Source organism: Urocampus carinirostris, chromosome 12 (genome assembly GCF_059441175.1).
Source record: "Urocampus carinirostris isolate Australia breed hairy pipefish chromosome 12, RoL_Ucar_1.0, whole genome shotgun sequence".
Classification (NCBI taxonomy): Eukaryota; Metazoa; Chordata; class Actinopteri; order Syngnathiformes; family Syngnathidae; genus Urocampus; species Urocampus carinirostris.
In genome coordinates, this window is record NC_142360.1 from 38,808,479 (window position 1) to 38,823,783 (window position 15,305).

The 15,305-nt window shown below is 42.1% G+C and overlaps 1 protein-coding gene across 2 annotated transcripts in view; it reads left to right on the top strand.

Moving 5' to 3' along the window:
- The first annotated feature begins 550 nt into the window (after positions 1-550).
- Positions 551-15,305, top strand: part of tle5 (TLE family member 5, transcriptional modulator) — a 90,226-nt gene continuing 75,471 nt past the window's right edge. The window contains exon 1 of one of the 2 annotated variants that reach the window (XM_088349137.1): positions 551-1,230. In XM_088349137.1, coding sequence (XP_088205263.1) covers positions 1,204-1,230 — 27 coding nt within the window. In that variant the 5' untranslated portion in view covers positions 551-1,203. The remainder of the gene's footprint in view (positions 1,231-15,305) is intronic. The other variant, XM_088349136.1, reaches the window with a different exon arrangement.

The following is a 15,305-nucleotide window of genomic DNA, read 5'->3' on the forward strand; positions in this document are numbered from 1 at the left end:
TTTTATTTTATTATTATTTTATTTTTCAACACAAGGATACTGCTGGAAGTGTGAATTTTCCTATGGGGATGAATAATATCTATCTATCTAATTATTATACACTGTCCCTTTAAAGAAAAGAGGGTTTCGATAATAGCTATAATGTCTAGGGGTGTTTGGTTTGAATTCGGGGGTGCTAGGGCACCCCCCAAAACGAACCGGTTACGCCCTTGGAGGGACGGCATCCATTAAAATTAATTGAATTTTCTTTATCGTCAACGTTGTTATACATTGTATGCAACGAGATTAGACATGGCACTCGGTCAACGTGTAATAAAGACTTTCAAGAGAAAAATGAGTTTGACACTCCTGTTTATAGATTTCGTTTAAAATGTAATTTTATTAATTTTGTGGACGTGTATTTACATAAATCTCGCCACAGGATGGCACTGTTTGCTCAGACATGCGCAATAGGTTGCTGTAAGTATCGACGTCGCCGTGTATATCTATGCCGAACGTTCGTGACCGCTCTTCTCTTCACCTAACGGTTGATCTATGTGGTCTAGCTCTATGAGGGGCGTTCAGGCACACGGCAAGCCGTCGTCCTTCAGAGAAGGCAACACGCACCAGACTTGACTCCGCACCCGCAGCAAAAAGACATCCCACGACTTTTTTAAAAACGCTTTCTATTTTTCTTCTCAAAGTTATCAACGGATACCAAGCGACATCTTTTACGAACGTTTCTTCCTTTTTCTTTCCTGGCTTTTTTTTCCACTCACGTGAAAAACGGGATTGAACTCACCACCACAGCAGACATTTTGTTATTTTTCCTCCTTTTTTTCACAACAAACTTCTTCGACCTTGTTAATATTCCCGTTTTTTTTGCTCATTTTCTCACCCTTTAATTCATCTTCTTGTTGAAGCCGAGTGAGCGCTAAGCCAAATTCCAAATGTCCTTCCGAGCGATAAATCATTTTTGAATGACAGTTTCTTGTGGAAGGGGGAGAAGAAATACGGCTAGTTGAGCTCACTAGCTAGCTTAAAACACGTCGGAAAGACCTCCACAGAGTCAACGTTTGGATTTGAGGAAGGGTCTTTTGGGGAGGTGGACGCTGGACAGCTCCGCTTGAAAATAGTTTGATTTTTCGGGGGAGAGGACAAAGGGAAATTATCAACACCAGCCTTTTTGATTTTAAGAGTCAGGAAGAACAACAAGGGACTGTCATGATGTTTCCACAATCAAGACATTCAGTAAGTCATTTACCTTTACTTGTCAGTTCTCCTAATCATTCTTAATTTTGTCTTTATTTGATCGTTTGTCTGAATTATAACCAAATATTCGAACCGCTAAATGCACGTGCTTGTTATTTAAATGGGTTTTAGCATCGGGAGCCCCCAAATCTCTCGTTACCATGGTAACAGACTCACTTCATAGCTAGTGTTCAACCATTGGTCGATTAAAGTGAGTTTTTATGTCATCACGGGGTTTGTACGGGTGCTCGAAATCCTCGAAAGTGCGTGAAAGGTAACGGTGTGTATTCAGAGTTAAAAACGTGCTTGAATTTTAGGTCAAGTCAAGTCCTGTTTATTTGTGACGCCCTTAATCACAAAGAGTCTCAAAAGACGGCACCGTCCACAGATTATTGCAAACCACAGACTATTAAGACACCATCCCCTGATCTAAAACCTACATGAGGGCAAGGGAAAACTCAAAAACCCCTAGTCATATTCATTTGTGACGCCCTTAATCACAAAGAGTCTCAAAGGACGGCACCGTCCACAGATTATTGCAAGCCACAGACTATTAAGACACCATCCCCTGATCTAAAACCTACATGAGGGCAAGGGAAAACTCAAAAACCTCAAGTCATATTCATTTGTGACGCCCTTAATCACAAAGAGTCTCAAAGGGCTGCACAGAGCACAGATTATTGCACACCACAGACTATTAAAACACCATCCCCTGATCTAAAACCTACATAGGGCAAGGGAAAAACTCAAAAACCTCAAGTCATATTCATTTGTGACACCCTTAATCACAAAGAGTCTCAAAGGGCTGCACAGATCAAAGACTATTTGCAAACTACAGACTATTATGACACCATCCCCTGATATTGCCAACATAGAATATATGTTTTTCATATGCTATAGAATAGAAGTGTGTTTTAAGCCTAGATTTAAACCGTTCCACTGAGGTTGCAGATCGAATCTCAGGATTTCTTCTTGGCTCTTGGGCCCAGCATTTTCAGAGTGAAGGCTCCGGACCTGAACATAGGGGGAGATTAAATCTGAAAGATATGAAGGGGCAAGTCCATGCATGATTTTGTATACTGACAACAGAACCTTGAAATCACATCTTAAGCTAACAGGGAGCCAATGCAGGTTAGCTAAAATCGGGGTCATGTAATGTGTCTTAGTTAAAAGCCTGGTTGCAGCATTTTGTACCAGCTGAAGGCTCTTGATTTTGGACTTAGGGGACCGGAGAGTAGTGCATTACAGTAATCGAGACGGGAGGTAACAACCGGGTGAATTATAATCCCCGCATCCGACTGAGACAGCATAGGGCGAATTTTAGCAATGTTGCTAACATGGAAAAAAGTTGTTCTACTTATATTCTTAACGTGTGTTTTAAAGGACAGATCGGAGTCAATTATGATACCGAAATTTTTGACTGAGTCACTCAGGGTGATATAGGTGCAGTGCTTGTAAGTGCTTAAAATGGTTGCCATGTTTCATGAGTGACACAAGGGTTCACAGTCACTCGGTTTATTGCCTGCATTCAATAAACAGTACAAAAAAGTCAGGGCGTCTGTGAAATACTGCATACATCTTCAGCACGAGGTGATAGAGCTGAAGGTACGGCAAGCGCTGAAGACCATAAAGTGCCAAAGGAAAAAGACAGTCGCACACGCCTATGGCTTAACATATGAATGAGATCTAACATCCTGTGTGGAATTTGTTGTAATGCAACAAAAACACAGAGTTTGTGAGAATTCCAAAAAACTCAAATTTCTCAAACATAAGTTAAGATAAGAATTCAGTATCATGAAAATGAGTCTCGATTCAAAACTTGTTTACAACAGGGAATGGTTTTTTTGATAATCCATCAAAATGTGAGGATATTCCGGTCAACGGATGAGGTGGAAATGCTTAATTCTCCGAATACATTTCTCATTTTTTTTTTCTAGATGGGAGTTTCTTAACTTCAGCCCCTCTTTATATCAGGGGTGTCAGACTCATTTTAACCCGGGGGCCACACAATAGAACAAACATTCTCTTGGGGTCCGGACTAGTCGATTGAGGAGAAAGAAAAGAAGAGAAAGAAATAAAAGAAAGAGAGGGCGAGAAAAAGAGGTTAGGTTAGGGTTAGGACATAAGGTTTGGGCTTCTAATAAGGGTTTAAAACTTATTTTATTATTATATTATTATTATAGTGTAAGAAATTACGGTGTAGGCTCCCTAATAGGGTAGTAATCTGAATTTTGGTATATGTTTAGGGTTAGGAACTAGGACTACAGCTCCATATTAGGTTTCTAAACTGAACGTAGGGTTTTGAACTAGGGTTACGATTTGAAACAGGGTTAGGGCTAGGAACTGGGGCTTGAGCTGCATGTTTGGTTTCTAAACTGAACATAGGGTTTTGATCTAGAGTTACGGTTTGAAACAGGGTTAAGGCTAGGAACCAGGGCTTGAGCTGCTTGTTAGGTTTCTAAACTGAACGTATGGTTTTGAACTAGGGTTACGATTTGAAACAGGGTTAGGACTAGGAACTGGGGCTTGAGCTGCATGCTAGGTTTCTAAACTGAACATAAGGTTTTGAACTAGAGTTATTGTTTGAAATGGGGTTAGTGCTAGGAACTAGGGCTTAAGCTGCATGTTAGGTTTTTAAACTGAACGTAGGGTTTTGAACTAGGGTTACGATTTGAAACAGGGTTAGGGCTAGGAACTAGTGCTTGAGCTCCGTGTTAGGTCTCCAAACTGAACGTAGGGTTTTGAACTAGGGTTACGATTTGAAACGGGGTTAGGGCTAGGAACTAAGGCTTAAGCTGCATGTTAGGTTTTTAAACTGAACGTAGGGTTTTGAACTAGGGTTACGATTTGAAACAGGGTTAGGGCTAGGAACTAGGGCTTGAGCTGCATGTTAGGTTTCTAAACTGTACAAAGGGTTTTGAACTGTAGTGACGGTTTGAAACAGGGTTAGGACTAGGAACTGGTGCTTGATCTCCGTGTTAGGTCTCCAAACTGAACGTAGGGTTTTGAACTAGGGTTACGATTTGAAACAGGGTTAGGGCTAGGAACTAGGGCTTAAGCTGCATGTTAGGTTTTTAAACTGAACGTAGGGTTTTGAACTAGGGTTACGATTTGAAACAGGGTTAGGGCTAGGAACTAGTGCTTGAGCTCCGTGTTAGGTCTCCAAACTGAACGTAGGGTTTTGAACTAGGGTTACGATTTGAAACGGGGTTAGGGCTAGGAACTAAGGCTTAAGCTGCATGTTAGGTTTTTAAACTGAACGTAGGGTTTTGAACTAGGGTTACGATTTGAAACAGGGTTAGGGCTAGGAACTAGTGCTTGAGCTCCGTGTTAGGTCTCCAAACTGAATGTAGGGTTTTGAATTAGGGTTACGATTTGAAACAGGGTTAGGGCTAGGAACTAGGGCTTGAGCTGCATGTTAGGTTTCTAAACTGTACGTAGGGTTTTGAACTGTAGTGACGGTTTGAAACAGGGTTAGGACTAGGAACTGGTGCTTGATCTCCGTGTTAGGTCTCCAAACTGAACGTAGGGTTTTGAACTAGGGTTACGATTTGAAACAGGGTTAGGGCTAGGAACTAGGGTTTAAGCTGCATGTTAGGTTTTTAAACTGAACGTAGGGTTTTGAACTAGGGTTACGATTTGAAACAGGGTTAGGGCTGGGAACTAGTGCTTGAGCTCCGTGTTAGGTCTCCAAACTGAACGTAGGGTTTTAAACTAGGGTTACGATTTGAAACGGGGTTAGGGCTAGGAACTAAGGCTTAAGCTGCATGTTAGGTTTTTAAACTGAACGTAGGGTTTTGAACTAGGGTTACGATTTGAAACAGGGTTAGGGCTAGGAACTAGTGCTTGAGCTCCGTGTTAGGTCTCCAAACTGAATGTAGGGTTTTGAATTAGGGTTACGATTTGAAACAGGGTTAGGGCTAGGAACTAGGGCTTGAGCTGCATGTTAGGTTTCTAAACTGTACGTAGGGTTTTGAACTGTAGTGACGGTTTGAAACAGGGTTAGGACTAGGAACTGGTGCTTGATCTCCGTGTTAGGTCTCCAAACTGAACGTAGGGTTTTGAACTAGGGTTACGATTTGAAACAGGGTTAGGGCTAGGAACTAGGGCTTAAGCTGCATGTTAGGTTTTTAAACTGAACGTAGGGTTTTGAACTAGGGTTACGATTTGAAACAGGGTTAGGGCTAGGAACTAGTGCTTGAGCTCCGTGTTAGGTCTCCAAACTGAACGTAGGGTTTTGAACTAGGGTTACGATTTGAAACGGGGTTAGGGCTAGGAACTAAGGCTTAAGCTGCATGTTAGGTTTTTAAACTGAACGTAGGGTTTTGAACTAGGGTTACGATTTGAAACAGGGTTAGGGCTAGGAACTAGTGCTTGAGCTCCGTGTTAGGTCTCCAAACTGAATGTAGGGTTTTGAATTAGGGTTACGATTTGAAACAGGGTTAGGGCTAGGAACTAGGGCTTGAGCTGCATGTTAGGTTTCTAAACTGTACGTAGGGTTTTGAACTGTAGTGACGGTTTGAAACAGGGTTAGGACTAGGAACTAGTGCTTGAGCTCCGTGTTAGGTCTCCAAACTGAACGTAGGGTTTTGAACTAGGGTTACGATTTGAAACAGGGTTAGGGCTAGGAACTAGTGCTTGATCTCCGTGTTAGGTCTCCAAACTGAACGTAGGGTTTTGAACTAGGGTTACGATTTGAAACAGGGTTAGGGCTAGGAACTAGGGCTTAAGCTGCATGTTAGGTTTTTAAACTGAACGTAGGGTTTTGAACTAGGGTTACGATTTGAAACAGGGTTAGGGCTAGGAACTAGTGCTTGAGCTCCGTGTTAGGTCTCCAAACTGAACGTAGGGTTTTGAACTAGGGTTACGATTTGAAACGGGGTTAGGGCTAGGAACTAAGGCTTAAGCTGCATGTTAGGTTTTTAAACTGAACGTAGGGTTTTGAACTAGGGTTACGATTTGAAACAGGGTTAGGGCTAGGAACTAGTGCTTGAGCTCCGTGTTAGGTCTCCAAACTGAACGTAGGGTTTTGAACTAGGGTTACGGTTTGAGACAGTCAGGGCTAGGGTTAGATGTAAAACTAGGGTATGGGCTGCAAGTTATGGTTTTAAACTGATTTTAGGGTTCCAAAATATGTTCGGGGCTAGAGTTAGGCTTTGAAACTAAGGTTTACGCTCTCGTTCTTTAGACCGGCCTTGGATTTCTTTTTTCAATTGTACCAGTTTTGAAAGTCTTTAAAAAGTGCTTGAATTGGGCCATATAACGTGTACAAACCTTGAAAACATATCCACCAAATTTCTAAGAATTGACGGTAGATTACTATGTATGCTGGTGTACGGCGTCACGGTGTGGTATGCTGGGATAAAGGCAGATAGGAAAAACATACAGAGGGTAATCAACTCAGCCCAGAAAATCACCGGCTCTCTGCCCAGTCTGGACGACATAGCAAGCTGACAATACTTCAGCAGGGACATCAACGTTGTAAGGACTAGTCCCACACTAGTTACCACCTCTTTGACCTGTTGGCCTCTAGTAGGCGCTACAGGTCCCTCAAAACTAGGCTCAGAGACAGCTTCTTCTCCTGGGCCATCACAACCCTAAACAAGCACACAAAACTATGATAGCATATTTTGCGACGTATTTGGTGATTTTTTTGTTGCATTTAATGTTCGTTCCATTTTTTTTGTGTGTATATCGCACTAAAATAAGCAAAACTATGATAGATAGATACTTTATTCATCCCCACAGGGAAATTCATACTTCCAGCAGTATCCTTGTGTTGAAAAATAAAAGAATAAAATAAAGATATAGAATACAAAAATACCCAATATAACGTTTTGCTATGGAATATTTAAATAGTGCTACGGAAAATACACACTGTAATAGTGTAATATGCAACTGTGGGCTTTTACTCCCCCAGGTGGAATTAAAGATCCTCATGGCATGAGGAAGAAATGATCTCCTCAGTCTGTCCGTGGAACAATGGAATGGAGATATCTCATCTCATTAGCTGCACCGCTTATCCTCAGTAGGGTCGCGGGGGTGCTGGAGCCCATCCCAGCAATCATCGGGCAGTGGGCAGGGGACACCCTGAACTGGTTGCCAGCCAATCGCAGGGAATGGAGATATTGTGTAGAAATAAAGGACCTGCTCATTATTGCTGTCATATAAGAAATGTATGAAATCATCTAAATTTCAGCTTTAGATAAAATCTCTGTGATAGACGTAGCCCTGTAAGCCCCTGTTGCAGTCAATTGTCAAGTTTTAAAGGTAACAGCTCTTTGTAATGCTATTTCGAAGTAACTACTTCCCACTATGACAGCATTCGTTGTTGCATTTATTAAACATTTTGTGACACTCCAGTTTTAATTTCAGTTCCTGTTTCTACAGAGATGATGCGTCATCGTGGATAAAGTCACACAAGACGACAATCCTCTTTTTAACCCCTCAATGAATTAAGTTTGGTAATCCTCTCTAGTCACAGGTTACAGCCACAGTTCATTGGATTAATAGAGATGGGGATGGAAAAAGCCTCTTTTGAAGAGTGACCCACTTGATAGCATTTGGCATATTGTTGGCTTTTTTTTTTGGACTTGATTAATCCTAATGCCGCTTCAACAAAGCTGATTGAGGCATGCGAGTCAAGTCAGGGCAAAAACTGGTGAACTTCAATGACGGCAAGAGAAACAAGCTAACAAAACGCTTGAGGAGGGATCGGGAGGCATAGGTTATATGGCTTTCTTCATAAGTACGCATGACTTGGTGAAAATGCACTACAGTAATCCCTCGATATCGCGGTTAATGGGGACCGAGACCACCCGCGAAAACTGAAAATCCGCGAAGTAGCGGCGCCCCTTCAAAAATGCTTAAAAAAACGTATACAGGTAGTTAGCGCCACATAAGAAGGGGGTGAGGTAGGAGGAGTTGAAGGAGAGGGGGGTAAGCGAAGCGGTAACTCCCCATGACTAAGCTTGTGTCAGGGCCTCTCCCTCCCCTTCACAATAAGAGTGTCCACACCGTGTTCTCAGTTGACATAACCTCGCGCTTGCTCAATAAATGCTTTTATTGAGAAGGTAAGGTATATTTTTAGCTCTGAACCCGCAAAAGTGGAACCGCGAACAAGCGAGGTTCCACTGTATTTGTGAAAATTCCTCCATAGCATTCCAATTTTATCAAGCCCTACGTCAGGTTTGGTGCATGCATAGCCCTAGCTTCTCTTATTGTGCAACCTGTTCGGTCCAGTATGTCAAGTCATGTTTATTTCGGTCTTTTCAGAGTTAAGGCGCAAGAAGTTGAGTGACATCTATTCTTTTATCTCAGTGAGGCAGACCTCCAAATTTCCACAGTTTAGTTTGGCAGATTCTTCCATCAGATGATATAGTTGAGTGTCATTTGCGTAGCAATGGAAACTGATATTATACTTGCGAATAATATCACCTCATGGAAGCATGTAACTGCTGAAAAGAAGAGGGCCTAGTACTGAACCCTGCGGAACACCAAAGGTAACACTAAAGAGGCTCAGATGTCATTTCACTATATTTAACACAGTGTGTACTATCTGAGAGGTAGGATCTGAACCAGTAATAGTTTACAGTCAAGGTGTCACACCAACAGACCCCATTTTGGCTATACGTCACTGAGGAATTCTTAATAGAAGTTCATTAATCAATCTATGTTCTTTGTTGAGACACTTTGTGATGAAAAACCCACACAACAGACTAATTCATAGATCCGACGGCGAGCGCCAAGCCACGCCCCCCATGGTTACGGTTTCCATGTATCACAAGCGTAACCACAACAGCTCTTTAATCGAAATCCCTGATAGCATAGCCGTATCGTTTCTTCCGGATGATGTACATTTATCCCCAAAGTCAGTAGAAAAGGGTATATGCAGAGTACTATGCCATCGTCTCCGTACTAACTACATATTGAAATAGGTTTCAAAAGGGTTTTGAACTGTAGTGACGGTGTGAAACAGGGTTAGGTCTAGGAACTGGTGCTTGATCTCCGTGTTAGGTATCTAAACTGAACCTTGGGTTTTGAACTAGGGCTACGATTTGAAACAGGGTTTTAGCTAGAACTGGGGCTTGAGCTGCATGTTAGGTTTCTAAACTGAACATAGGGTTTTGATCTAGAGTTACGGTTTGAAACAGGGTTAAGGCTAGGAACCAGGGCTTGAGCTGCTTGTTAGGTTTCTAAACTGAACGTATGGTTTTGAACTAGGGTAACGATTTGAAATGGGGTTAGGGCTAGGAACTAGGGTTTAAGCTGCATGTTAGGTTTTTAAACTGAACGTAGGGATTTGAACTAGGGTTACGATTTGAAACAGGGTTAGGGCTGGGAACTAGTGCTTGAGCTCCGTGTTAGGTCTCCAAACTGAACGTAGGGTTTTGAACTAGGGTTACGATTTGAAACAGGGTTAGGGCTAGGAACTAGTGCTTGAGCTCCGTGTTAGGTCTCCAAACTGAACTTAGGGTTTTGAACTAGGGTTACGGTTTGAGACAGTTAGGGTTAGATGTAAAACTAGGGTATGGGCTGCAAGTTAGGGTTTTAAACTGATTTTAGGGTTCCAAAATATGTAAAGGGTATATGCAGAGTTCTATTCATGGCATCAAGGTGTCCAAAGACGCTTATACCCTTTTAAGGGCGGATGCAAAAAGTTGGAAATCTATGAAGATGCCATCGTCTTCGTACCAACTCCAAATTGAAATAGATTCAGATTTTTGAGAGATAATGGTATATAGAGGATATACAATGAGTGATCCAGTACATCAAATCTATGAAACAAGTGCTGTCAGTTCCATTTGTTCCAAGTCTCTGGCGAGGAGCCAATGGAAGTTAAATTGCCAGTTTATTATTGTAAATCACAGACTATTAGGACACCATCCCCTGATCTAAAACCTACATGAGGGCAAGGAAAAACCTCAGCATGAAGAAACGAAGGGGCCACACATGAGGTAATCCCCCCTCCAGTCCAGACGACTGACGTCTAATGGAAGTTGCTTTGATTGACTTCGATGAACAACTCTGAAACGCGACCTATTTGGTCGAAGTGTCGATCATTTCACTGTCCTTGGACTTTGCTCCTAATCGACAGCCTCCACCGGCATGAATGTTTTACCATTAATGATTCGAATGGTTCGAAATAGTGCTTCATGATTTTTTTTTTCTACCTGCATTCCAAATTTTGATACAATCTTCGATTTGAAAATATTTCTGTGCTGGTTTTCTTTTATGTGAGAACTTGATCATAATGACACTCAAACTGACGTCATTACCAAATGAGAGTATACGACTGCAACAAAATAACAACAATAGATCAACAAATAAAACTGAATCGCAGTTGAATAAATGGTCTTTATTATCGTCATCATATAAAAGTCAAGTCCAGTCGTGTTAAAATTGTGACCCCCTTAATCACAAGGAGTCTCAAAGGGCTGCACAGACTAAAATGACACCCTCCCCTGATCTAAAACCTACATGAGGGCAAGGAAAAACTCAAAAACATGTCAAGTCCACTCATGTTAAAATTGGGACACCCTTATATTCACTTTCACTTTTCTCACAACAATGCTACACTACTCAGGGGCCACTCTCAATCGCTGGATACAGGAAGCAAAAGTAGGAAGTGGGGGCTTCCTCGATGTGTGGACAAAGATCTCGTCAAAGTCACTCCATCCAATTAATTGTGATTTTTTTTTTCATACTAAAATCCTTCCCTTAATCACAAGGAGTCTCAAAGGGCTGCACAGATCACAGAGTATAACAAACAACAGACTATTATGACACCCTCCCCTGATCTAAAACCTACATGAGGGCAAGGGAAAACTCAAAAAGAAGTAAAGTCCTGTTTATCTGTTTGGCCCTTAACTTCAAGGAGTCTTAAAGGGCTTCACAGACCACAGATTTTTGCAAACTACAGACTATTAGGACACCATCCCCTGATCTAAAACCTACATGAGGGCAAGGAAAAACACCAAAGTACTGTATAACAAAATTAGAGGGCTTCCCCTTTTGCAGTCTAGAGAGTGGAAGGCTAGCTACACACTAGCATTAGGCAACGGCGTCTTCAGCCAGATCTCCGCGATGATTAAAATACCAGAGTCACGAATGTAGCGGTTTCCCACGAGTTATAGCTCCAGGTCATCTGTTTCATGAGTAATGGATTTGGCGTTGGTGAAATACAGGCTCCGCGAGGTTGTTTTAGGAGAGTTGTTCACGTAATTATAGCACTAGGCCAGATCTTTCTCCCAATGCTGCCTCAGTCGAGTTTCTTGATTGAAAGTATTTTGGATAGAAAGCAATTGATAGATGTAATACAACAAACACACTATTAAAGATTAGGGTTGCAACTGATGACTATTTTAACAGTCAACTAGTCACGACTATTAAAACGATGCGTCAAATCTAGTTATACATTTTTTCTTAAATTAAGCATGAAGCCAAATTAATGATGTGGGGAATGATAAATGTATGAAGACATCCTAAAATGAATACTGTTGGTATTTAAATATCAAAATGTACCGTTTACCAAATTGTTCGAATTTATCTGACTCCATTAAACAAACACAACTTACGTTCACCCAAAAATTTATGCGAGCTCGTTTCTTGAGGAAAAAAAATGAACAGGAAAGCCGAAATTTCCACACGGGGACAGATTTAATTTCCCTAACAATTTAACTAAGTGTACTCCATCGAAAAACGACCAAATTAGTGACGTTTGAGTCTCTGGGAAGCCTTTTTCTCAAGTCCTTTAGCTTTCTCCTATTGGCCATCTTCTCCCCGCATAATGGCTTTCCAACTCCTCCCATGGGCGCGCCAGGGAAGCCCCCCTGGGCTTCACCATCTCGTAGAAGAGCGTTTCTACGTCATCAGGGCCTTTCTGTGTCAACAGCGTCTGGACGTGCTGATTATCTTATCAGCCGTGCGTCCCGTTCCCGCCGTTCCTGTAAACAACATTTTCCACCAGGGTGCCCTGACCTGGCACCACAGCCCAGTCAGTGAATATCTTTTGCATTAAATGTAATTTGTATTCAACCGTATAAAATCCTTTATAGTCAAATGTATAAAATCCTTCAATACTATGTTTTATTTAACATACTAGGGATTCATAAAATAAATATAAATACAAGCAATTAGGCAAAGTGCTCGGTCAGTTGAGACATAAACAACTTAAATACTTGTTGACGCTGTCATTATGGTACGTTACCACTCTCGACATAGACACGATTGCACATGAGCGACTCTCTGCAGAGATTATAATCATGAAAGATTCAAATTCAACCGTTAAACTTTAAGATGGAGGATTGGCGCTGTCTATTGGACTGGTAAATTACACTCGTACCACACGGGCATGCACACAGAAGTCTGAAGTAGAGGTGGGAGGTTCAGGGGCATTATGAAGCCCACTTGAATTAACAGCGCATCCCCCAGCCTTTTCCTCTAAAACCTGTGTGTCTATGTGTTTGGGGTCTTAATCCCGGTGGTCTCCTGTCTCGTCTGAGCCCAGCACCCCCTTTTTTTCTGGATTTTTGTGTGGTTAAGGTGTGTGTGCCTGTAACTATGGCTGAGTTTATTTGCAGCAAGTGGGAATACATTAGTACCTCTTCATACGAGATTCATTTGTTCCAGGATCAAGTCAAGTCCTGTTTATTTCTATTGCCCTTAATCACAAAGAGTCTCAAAGGGTTGCACAGAGGACAGATTATTGCAAACCACAGACTATTAAGACACCATCCCCTGATCTAAAACCTACTTGAGGGAAGGGAAAACTCAAAAACCTCATGTCATATTCATTTGTGACGCCCTTTATCACAAAGAGTCTCAAAGGGCTGCACAGATTATTGCAAACCACAGACGATTATGACACCATCCCCTGATCTAAAACCTACATAAGGGCAAGGAAAACACTCAAAAACCTCAAGTCATATTCATTTGTGACGCCCTTAATCACAAAGAGTCTCAAAGGGCTGCACAGACCACATATTATTGCAAACCACAGACTATTATGACACCATCCCCTGATCTAAAACCTACATGAGGGCAAGGGAAACCTCAAAAACCTCAAGTCGTATTTATTTGTGACACCCTTAATCACAAAGAGTCTCAAAGGGCTGCACAGAGAACAGATTATTGCAAACTACATACTATTAAGACACCATCCCCTGATCTAAAACCTACATGAGGGCAAGGGAAAACTCAAAAACCTCAAGTCGTATTCATTTGTGACACCCTTAATCACAAAGAGTCTCAAAGGGATGCACAGAGCACAGATTATTGCACACCACAAACTATTAAAACACCATCCCCTGATCTAAAACCTACATGAGGGCAAGGGAAACCTCAAAAACCTCAAGTCGTATTTATTTGTGACACCCTTAATCACAAAGAGTCTCAAAGGGCTGCACAGACCAGATTATTGCAAACTACATACTATTAAGACACCATCCCCTGATCTAAAACCTACATGAGGGCAAGGAAAAACTCCCTTTTCCCTCCCTTTCTCTCTTATTTGTTTATCTCTCTTCTTCTTTCTCTTTAATCTACTAGTCCGGCCCCCGACAGAATGTTTGTTCTATCCTGTGGAGTTAAAATGAGTTTGACACCCCTGCCTTAAATGAATATAACCCCCCGATTTTTTTTTTACAGCAGATCTATTTTTTCTTCACGAGCAGTGAGCTGTCTCTAGTGGTAGCCTTTGGAACTGCATTTTCCTTTGTGTAGTCTTTGCTCCGAAAAGACCCGTATACCGAAATTCTCGCGTTTAGAGGCGCTCGTTTCAAGCGCACCCACTGTAGACTCTCGTGACCATTCTTGCTAGCACATACACCAACGCACACATTCTTAGCAGCCTCAAGGGTCTTATCTTCTTTTTTTTTTTCGCATCCGGGCGGGGGGATCGGAATTGAATGCGGGGGCTTGACACACGCGGGCTAGCAGATGTCTGGGTCATTAAGGTTAGGCCATCTGATTAGCATGACAAACGCGCACCTCCCAGCCACCGGGGGGGGCTGGCTTTCGGCTAGCCAAGTTGACGACGCGGGTCACAGGTGATGTTGATTTTGGTCAAGGACGGCTTGAATGGGAGGGGCGGGGGCAACTCCCACTCAATTAGGGCAACAGTATACACATGAATGCATTCGGAAACACTGGGGCCGGGGTTTTTTTTTTTTAGGTTGGGGGCGCCGTTGTGCTCGGCTTTATTTTTGTTCCAGGGAAGGTCTAGGTTACCATGTTTGGCACATTCGTCCAATCGTCTGGCCAACTAGTGTTAGTTCTATGGGAGGGGGAAAGGTAGGCGACACCTTAGACAAGGGCTGGGAACTCATTTTAGCTCGGGGTCACATGGTGGAGCATAGACTCTGGTGGGGGCCTGACTAGAAGATTGAACGGAGAAAGAGAGAAGAAAAAAGAGAGAGAAAGATAGAGGCAGAAAGAAATAACTGAAGATGTAAAGAGAGAACAGAGAAGGTGAAAGAGAGAGAGAACAGAAAAGGGGATGGAGGGGGGAGAGAGAGAGAGAGAGAGAGAAATGAGAAAGAGAGAGATAAATAGGAGAGAGAGAGAGAGAGAGAAATGAGAAAGAGAGAGATAAATAGGAGAGAGAAAAATGAGAGAGAGAGAGAGAGAGAAAACAGAAAAGGGGACAGAGGGGGAAAGAGAGAGAGAAATGAGAGAGAGAGAGAAACGAGAGAGAAATAAGAGAAAGAGAGGGGAAGAAGAAAGAAAGAGAAACATGAGAAAGAGAGAGAGAACAGAAAAGGGGACAGAGGGGGGAGAGAGCAAAAGAGGGAGAGAAATAAGAGGAAAAGAGAGAGAGAAATAAGAGAGAGAGAGAAATGAGAAAGAGAGAGAGGAATGAGGGAGAGAGAGAGAAATGAGATAGGTAGAGAAAGAGAAATGAGAAAGAGAGAGAGAAATGAGATAGAGAGAGGGGGAGATAGGAGTAAGAGAGAGAAATAAAAGAGCGAGAGAGACCGACAGAAATGAGAAAGAGAACAAAAGAAACAAATGAGAAAGAGAACAATAGAGAGAGAGAGGGAGAACGAGATTGGGTGAAAGAAATAAAGACATAG